At 49.5% G+C, this 8626-nt stretch overlaps 1 protein-coding gene across 4 annotated transcripts in view; it reads right to left on the bottom strand.

The window, feature by feature from the left end:
- GNE (glucosamine (UDP-N-acetyl)-2-epimerase/N-acetylmannosamine kinase) overlaps positions 1-5916 on the bottom strand; it is a 99465-nt gene extending 93549 nt beyond the window's left edge. For 2 of the 4 annotated variants that reach the window (XM_025201428.1, XM_025201425.1), the window contains exon 1: positions 5795-5908. Coding sequence is in view for 1 of the 4 variants with exons in the window: in XM_025201427.1 (XP_025057212.1) it covers positions 5795-5845 (51 nt within the window). In the remaining 3 variants the exon portion in view is untranslated. Of the gene's footprint in view, positions 1-1264; positions 1337-5794 lie in introns of all 4 variants that reach the window. The other 2 variants (XM_025201429.1, XM_025201427.1) reach the window with 2 other exon arrangements.
- Between the last annotated feature and the right edge of the window lie 2710 nt (positions 5917-8626).

Here is an 8626-nt window from a genome sequence, read left to right as displayed (position 1 = left end):
ATTCCTGTGAATACCTTGCCATCTAAAAGAACTAGATGCAGCCCTCAAGCCCCTCAAGACTGCTCCAAGCACAGGTCACCTGGCACCTGAACAAAATTTCTGAGCTTAAACTCCAAATGCTATAGCCACAAGCTCTGTGAGCAAAAAAAATGGTACTAATACAATGGAGCAGAGGAAAAAAATTCAGACCTGCCACACCACTGGTGATACAGACTACAGGCTTTACCTCATTCTGGTTTTTATTACAGGCTCATTTCTTTTTACAAAGTGTGTAAGAAATGAGCTAAAATATAAAAATTATATTGTGGTAGAAGAGGCAGAGAACTTTTTCACTAATTCAGTAAGATACCTGGATACATGCTTAACTTTCAGTGCACAAACAAATCCCTCTTGCGGGGCAGGTTTTCACTTCTAACTGCTACCTTATTTATGTTCCTTCTTCTTAAGCACCTTTTGTTGGCCTCTTTTAGAGACCATGTATTGGACAATATGAACCAAGATTTTTCTTGGTGCCTAGTTCATGTGCACAGGTGACAGAATAATTATTGGCACATTTATACCACAGCAGCAGTGTCCTGGTCAGGATGTTCCCAAGCATGCCCTCATTCATATCACCCATTTCCATGATCCAACCCACAAATACACTGGTGAGCTGGCTCCAGAGCCATCTTATGAGTAGCTTTACAGGCGTGTTCTTGGACTGGCCTTCTGGGTTTCGAGTATGTGAGTGGAAGTGTGTGGTCAAGGTGTAGATGAGTGGTCTCCAACATTTTTAAGTAGGAGATCACCTTTGGCATTTAAAAGCAACCCAGAATCTACCATGTGCAGCTGCCACCACACCACCTCCTGCCCAGCAGGTAAGTCTGTGGGGGTTGGAGTGGGGGGTAGAAGATCAAGGCAGAGGGAGAGAAAATTATTTGGGGGCATGCCTCTCCACCAGTAAGTCCCACCCTGTCGGGGCCCTGCTCAACTTACCCCTGCTTTTGCCTCTGCAGCACTGTCCTTCACTCTGGGGGCCTTGATCTAGCCTCCTCCCTAACCCTAACCTTTCTGAAATAGTCAGGAAGGCTGGACCTGTAGACTATGAGGTATTCTGCCTGGGTATAAGAAAGAGAGACAGGTTTATCATGCCAATCTACTCAAGTTGTGGCACAAACCAGAGGGGCTGTTAGCGACCCCAGCCTCAAGAAAAAACGTCTTAGACAAAGGGAGATGGGGTGGGACAGGCAGCAGGCTTGGGAATACTTCTAGGGCTTCAACTTACCAAAAGCCAATGGGCAGATGAGGGAGCTGGTGGAAGATTTCCAGGATGTGTTCAGTGAAGTCCCTGGTCGCACTGAGGGCATAAGCCATAGAAATATTGTGTGTAAAGGGAAGATTATAAGGAAAAGTGAAGGAGGATCCCTTAACATAGGTTTCAACACATGCTGGCTGAAATTCACAAGATGTTACAGCAGGGGGTAATTACTGAATCGCAGAGTCCTTGGCGGAGCCCTATCATAGCTGTCCCCAAGCCAGACAGGACTTGGCATCTCTGTGTCTATTTCTGGAAACTTAATGTCATATCCCAGTTCGACACCTTTCCAATGCTGCACATCAGTGAGCTCCTGGAAAAGGTTGGGCAAGCCAAGTTTATTTCAACCCTTGATCTAATTAAGGGCTACCGGCAGGTCCCTTTGAGGAGGGAAGACCAGGCAGAGATAGCTTTTGGTACTCCATGCAGTCCATATGAATTTAAGTGCATGCCATTTGGCCTTCATGGGCAGCCGTGACGTTCCAATGGCTCACTGACTGGCTCCTGACTCCCCATCAGCAGTATGCATCAGTGTACCTAGATGATATTATCTACTCCAAAGGGTAGGAACAACATCTAAAGACGGACCAAACGGATAATGTGTACATAACCCCTTGGGCATTGCCACTCCAACCATTTCAGTTTAATATTGAATATAGGCCTGGCAGAGAGAACATGGTAGCTAATTTCCTCTCACAGTGCCACTTGGAAGAGAGGCTATCCCCAGTGAATGTTTTGTAGATCGGTGAGTCTCAACCCTTGACTTTCACTACGCCAGAAACTGAAAAATAGGTGCCTAGCGGCATCTTGAGGGGATGGATATGTGGTGAAAAGGAGAAGATTCTCCATGAAGGCCCAAAGGCAAAAGATAGGCAGCACTTAACTTCAGGTACAAAGCAGAAAAACGACAGAGGGGCAAGTGGAGCTGCTGCAGCTATGTATCAGCACCTGCACCATGCAGGTCAGGTGGCGCACTGGAAGTGATGCCCCCCGGCCCCGATCTGGCAAGAGCAGAAAAGGAAAAGCAGAGCTGCTTGGAGGAGGGGAGCAGAGCCTGCTGAGCAAAAACCACAGGAGGCTCCAAAGCCAGAGGCAAGCAGTACTGTCTCCACAGCCTGGAGACTCAGAGGGGTCTCCAGCTAGCCTCCAATCCCAGTCACAAAGCGAGAGGTGTTGTGTGATTGGAGGCACCAAGACACCGGGAACAATGCATGCAAGTCAGGCATCTGCAGGAGCCTGGGGACCTGGGCGTGGCGAAGCCCTGTCATTTTGTTTTCTTTAAAAAGTTAATTGCCATTTTGCTAAAGACTTTGTGTTTTCATAACGGGGCATGGACTTAAAGACCCTGCATCAAAAGAAAACACTTGAGAATTGATCGAGCAAGGAAAATTGGAAATTTATTTTTTCTTTAATTGATTGTTGAAGGATTGGTCTAGCCCCACACCTGGATTACGTGGCTGGGTCAGTCAGGGAGATGCCCAAACTAATTAATCAGTACCAACCCAGAGCAGGGTACAAACTTAATCGATTTAGGATAGAATACAAAAATGTATTTAGTTTTCCTGAGAGGCGGACCTGGGGACTGTAGTGTGCACAAGCCGGGCCCTGTGGACCTATTACTGACTTGGTCTCAAGGCCAGCCTAATACTAAGAGCAGCACGGAAGAGCTAGCTGGCCTCAGGGTCCACTTGCACTATTAATACACCTATTCCCATCTGGCTGGTGTATGGATGGTGTAAAGGGCAGCTAGGAGCCCTGTGAGAAAAACCGACCGGACGGATCCTGGAACATACACTCAGCAGACAGACCACTTCCCGATTGTGAGAATATTCAACATCAGGTTGTGGTGGGTGAGAACTGGGCAACATTAGTTGATTGTTTGAGTCTGGGAAGCTCTGTCCCTCATGGCACAGTCCCGTCAAACCCCACCCACCCATTGCTATTCACCGAGCACAAGAATGAATTGATGAGGCTGTTCCAGGGCATCCCCAGTGGCACAAAATGTAGGAACATCCACAGCAGTTCAAGAAGTTTACACAGCGCAGTCTGTGGTGGAAAAAAAGAAGAAGCCAGCAGGCTTCCCTAGGCTGAAGAACTGCCACAATCATTCTCTCCCTTCATGGGGCCCAGCCTCACCATCGTCCCCATTTAATGATGGAGAAAGCCCCTGCCAGCTTCCAGGCCCTACAAAGCCAGTGGGTACCCCTGACTGAGGTGCTTCCTTTTTCTTTTCTTTTCTTTTTTTTTTTTTTTTTTTTTTTTGGGGGGGGGGGGGGTCTCTGTTTGTTGGGAGCAGGTGGAGGAGTTAGCTGTGGCTTCTGGGGAGGGGGTTGAGATCCACAGCCCCTCTGTAGGAGAGGGGGTGCAAACCTGGAGGGGACATTGGGGGAGGATAGGGGGACTTCACTTGGGGGTGAGGCAGGGCAGCACGAGTGTGCGGGTGGGGAGTGGTGGTTGGGTAGAAAAAACGCTTCTTGTAACTCGATGCAAGTGGTGGTTCAGAGGTCTGGTTGGGACTCGAGAGGCTTTGTTTGTGTGGGAGTTTGGGAAGAGAAGTAGTGGCTGGCAGGGGGGGTGTTGAAGTTTTCATGATTTGAGTTGTTTGGGAAATCCTTTGTAAGTAGTTTATTTATTGCAAGCTGCTTTAAGCCTTCTGGATAGAGTGAAATATAAATCTAATAAATAAATACAGCAGCAGAGGACTCTTATCTGGAGAGGTATCTGCCTGGGGTACAGGAACAGCACATCCTGCCTTCATGCAGGGGTTCAGGCCTGATGACTCTCAAGATCCCTCCCACTGTAGGATTCTGTGGAAGCACTAGTATCCACGGTCAAAGTGTGGAGGGGGGTGCAATGGTAGCGCCTCCCCTGGAGCCTGCAAAAGTGCAAGGCCCCTGGCTGAGAGGCTGATTGTTCCAGTTCTCCCCCTCAATCTCTTCTCTGCTTCCCCACCACATCTGCCTCTCTTCCCCCTCTCCCTATTTTAATCTGCCCTCTTCCCTTCAGTATTTCCTTCCTTTAATTTAGCAGATACCCTCCTAACCAAACCCACCTAAAAAAACCCAACTGTGGAATTAACATGTTATTGTTACCACCGCATAGTTCCTTGTGCTTGCCTGTTTTGTTCCTACTCATGTCTGCTTTGTCTGTTTACATGGGAAGTTCCTCGGGGCAGGTGCTGCCTGCTACTACCATGCTTGTGCAGCACCCAGCACCGTGCAGCCCTCATTTGAGTGGGTCCTCAATGAAAACAATTATAACTATCATCATCATAAGATGTCAACTGTGCCTGGAACACAGTAGCTCAGCTTAAATCTTTTCTGCCCAAGTGCAGAGATAAGTCACACGATAACCATCAGTGTCAGCTTCAGCAAGGCTGCCAGATCTGGCTAGAGAGTAAACAGATGGAAATATAGGCTGTGGAGCAGGAGTACTACCCTAGACTAGCACAGCGCCTTCCTTCCAAGGATGTCACTGTGCTCAACAAACAAGTTGCCTTGTGCTTCCCAGCATCTTGTGAGGTAGGCACCATTGCCCCAGTACAACCAATGAAGAAACTGAGGCATGGGGAAGATAAGTGACTTTTCTGTGAAGCACCACCAAAGTCTGACCAAAATCCAGGGGTAAAACCCTGGTGCTGCAGAGGTGCCCGGGGGGCTCCTCTCTCTTTAGCACAGTCAGCATTCAACTCTGGATCATCTGCTTCCTCAGTTTCCCCCGAGTGCAACCCTCCCCGCTCTCAGATCTCCATGCAAACATTTCATAACAGGATTCCCCCGGAAGATTTATTTCCCTGCGCTACGCCTATGAATGACAAATGGCAACGCCTTTGGACAAAAGAACGGCCAGCTTCCACTCGGCTCCCCGCGCTCCATACGTCACAATGAGGCTCACATCACCCGGCACAATTAACAAAGGAGATGAATGACTGCATGACTCCCCCCTTCCTGCAGGGCAGGAATTAATTTACTCCAGCAACCCGTGCTGGATTCATCTGATCAGCCGAGGAAGCGAAGAAACCCATGCCACGGAGCAGCCAAAGAACTACATAAGCGAGTCAAATCAGAGCAGACGCTAACCGGGAGGGGGGGAAGCAACCGAGTATGCTGGCTGCTTTAGATCCCACTACTTTGCACTACAGACCAGTACGGCGTCTCCCCAGTGGGCTTCCCTTTTGTTTGAGTACACATGGCCCTGCCTCACATGGAGGAGGAAAGTGTGAACCCGACCAAGCACCCGCACCCCGCGTCGCAGGACAAGCCTCGGCACACGCTTTCAGCCCCCGTTCAAATGCAAAGGAGATCCCTCGGTTCCCACGCACCGGCTTGGAAAGGCAGGAGGCACCCGGCATCAGTGCCACCCACTCGGGCCGTGCAAGCGGCACCTAAAATAAAACCACGTCTAAAAGAAATGCTCGATTCTCCTTCGCCTCTAACCGCTCCCCCCTCGCTGCGTGCAGCTCCAGAAACAAAGGCTCTCTTGATGCAAGCTCTCACTTACGTGAGGTCCTCGACAGCTCTGCTCCCTGCAAGGATGCATAGTTGTTCCCATGCTGTGGCGCTGGCTTGGTGCCCCCGCGCGCGTCTTGACTTAATGAGCGGAGCAGCTGTGCCCTGGCAGCGGCTTTGACAGGCACCTGAAAGCCATGCTGCGCCGCAGGCCCCGCCCCGCCGCCGGGAGAAGCGTGGCTCTGTCAGTCAATCAGGACTCCTGGTAGAGGTGATGCTCTCTTATTAGACCAGCAAGAGTTTTGCAACAAAAAATAAATTAAAAAAAAAAATTCCCGTTAATTGCAAGCTTTCGGGCACAAACACCCTCCATCAGGCAAGGGAGAAAAGCTTGTAAAAGTTCTCCTGGGTAGAAATGAAAGTTCATATTTCAGAGGATTTCACAGAGGTGTCAATAGATGGAAAAGTGCGCTGGGCAGGCAGTTCATGGCTGGTATAGAGCCACATTTTTTTTTTTTTTTTGGCAAAAATCTTGGTCTGATAAAAGATATCATCTCTACTAGGAGTCCTGATTGCCTTTTGCTCTAGACCTGGCTTGTCCAACATACGGCCTGTGGGCCGCCATGCGGCCTGCCAAGCCATTTTCTGTGCCCCACGGTGCTGTGATGGGAAAGGAAAGTGAACACTGTTTACTTTGGTTCCCACCCCTTGTCCCTCCCCCAACCCCTCAGCAGCTTCCTAATAGAGCAGTGCCCCATGGCGGGGCCCGGGCACACGTGTTCTCTGGTGCCCGGATGACATACCGGGCATCCTTGAAAGCAGGTGGAGGCAGTGGCACGGGGCCGGGGCCGGGGCTCAGCTTCGGAGCTGCATGGGGCCAAGGCAGGAGCGGGGGGCACGGTATGGGCATACATGGCCGCCGGGGCAGCGAGGCGGGCGGTGGCAGAGTGGAGGGCACCTTTCCCGCACATCCCGGGGAGGCTGGGGCCAAGAGGACGAGGAGGAGCCTGGACTGGGTCTCCTGCGCGTGGCAGTGGCTCTCCCTGCCCTGCTCCACTCCATGCCCGGCTGCAGCTGTGGCCGTGCCCACCTGAGCCACGAGTCTCTCTCGCAGCCTCTCGGATGCACTGAGGAGCCTCCGCTCCCTCCTCCCTTCCCACCCGCCTGCCCCCTGCAAAGCAGCAAGTGGCAGAGGCTGCAAAGCGCTGCACAGGTGTCTCCTGCCGAAACACATCCCTCCACCTTTGATTAATTTCCACTCTGGCTGATATCTTTTCCACATTTGATCTGTTGACTTGCGTTATGCTTCTTTCATTATGCACTTTGCAAAAGTGTTTATTTTAGTCAAGTGTTTGGTATTATTTCATTGTTGCTTTTATATTGTTTTTATTTTGGATTTTAAACCACATTTCCAGACCCATTTCATTGTCACTTTCTGCAACTTCATTGGTGTCAAAGGTCACGTGACATCACTTCCTGATGTGATGCTGCTTCCTGTGAGGTCTTTGAATATGGCTTGCTGGCCCACTGGGTGATAAAAAGTTCATGATCCAGCCCCACATTAAAAAATGTTGGACACCACTGCTCTAGACCAATACAGCTACTACCTGAGGCTCTGTCATCCATGTGTTCCTGCTCTGCGGCTTGGGTTGGCTTGGCCAGCGATCTTTCCTCCGCTCCCCTACCCATTTTTAAATCTGATTTTACTTTTCCACTGAGCTCACTTCATTTTTAGTGGTCTGTTTGCTAAGGCAGCGCTAGCATCAAAACCAGATGCTGGCTTTTCCTTAGAGCTCACTCCTTAGAAACATACTGATGTGCATGGCTCACTTCTTTTTCCCCGTTTCATTTCAACATTTGTTTTTCACTGGTTGAGCTTTCAGTATTTTAAGACAAGCCTCTAATCTTCCAGCTATCCAGAGGTAAACAGTACCTTGAGCATCTGTCTTAAGCATCATGAGCACAGTATTTCCTCCATCCATTTCCAAGCGCTTTACAAAGGGGGTGTCTCTGTCTCCACTCAACAGGAAAGGGAGCGCACACAGGAAGGTGAAGAGGCGTCATCAAGGACAAAAAAGTGTTCTGTGTAGTTGACCCCAAGGTAGTTCTGTTGATGCCAGCCATGTTGCAATCCAGCCAGCTGGCATTTTTAACGTTGCTGTTAAACTGGCTCTCAATAAGGCACAGAGGTAGTTAGCCATGTTAGTCTGAAGTCAAGCAGAAATCCAGGTAGATTTACACTTTGTTGCCTAACTAAATTGTAGATGTATAGCATAAGCTTTTGTAAACAGAGTGCTTGCTTCATCAAATGTTGCAGTACGACTCCATGCTAAGAATGATGAAATCACTTGGGTGCCCACTGCCAGGGCTACTGAGGCAATGGTGGGAAACTTTGAAAATGTCCCAAGCATACAAAGAAGGTAAGTCAAAGCAGTAATTCCTGTCAGTTGGCATACTGAAAGCAGAAGGGAAAAGGAAAAGACTGTCTGGATAACAAGAGGTGCTGTTACTACTTTTTCTTTCCCCCATTAAAAGGAGTTCAAGTAACTTTTGAGTCCAAGTTATCCGAGCTGTGGTTTCCTGTTGTTGAGAGCTCCCAACCCAGGCAACACTGTAATGTGATACCATCTGTGCTCTAACACTTGGGTAACAGTTGCTACTTGAGGATTGGGGGTCCACAGCTGATGCTTGGCACAGAGCTTGGAGTGGGGCAGCAGGTGCCAGAGTGCCCAGCAGGGGGAAGCTGATGTTGGGAGCCAGGCAGCCTGGCACGATGTTGCCCATCAGTACAGAAGGACAGCCCTGCCCAGCGCCCACCACTGTGTTCACATTGACTCTTACATGAACACTTTAGACCTGAAAGTCAAAGGCTGTTCTAATCAAA

Source organism: Alligator sinensis, unplaced genomic scaffold (assembly GCF_000455745.1).
Source record: "Alligator sinensis unplaced genomic scaffold, ASM45574v1 scaffold434_1, whole genome shotgun sequence".
Classification (NCBI taxonomy): domain Eukaryota; kingdom Metazoa; phylum Chordata; order Crocodylia; family Alligatoridae; genus Alligator; species Alligator sinensis.
This window is presented reverse-complemented; position numbering and strand designations above follow the sequence as displayed.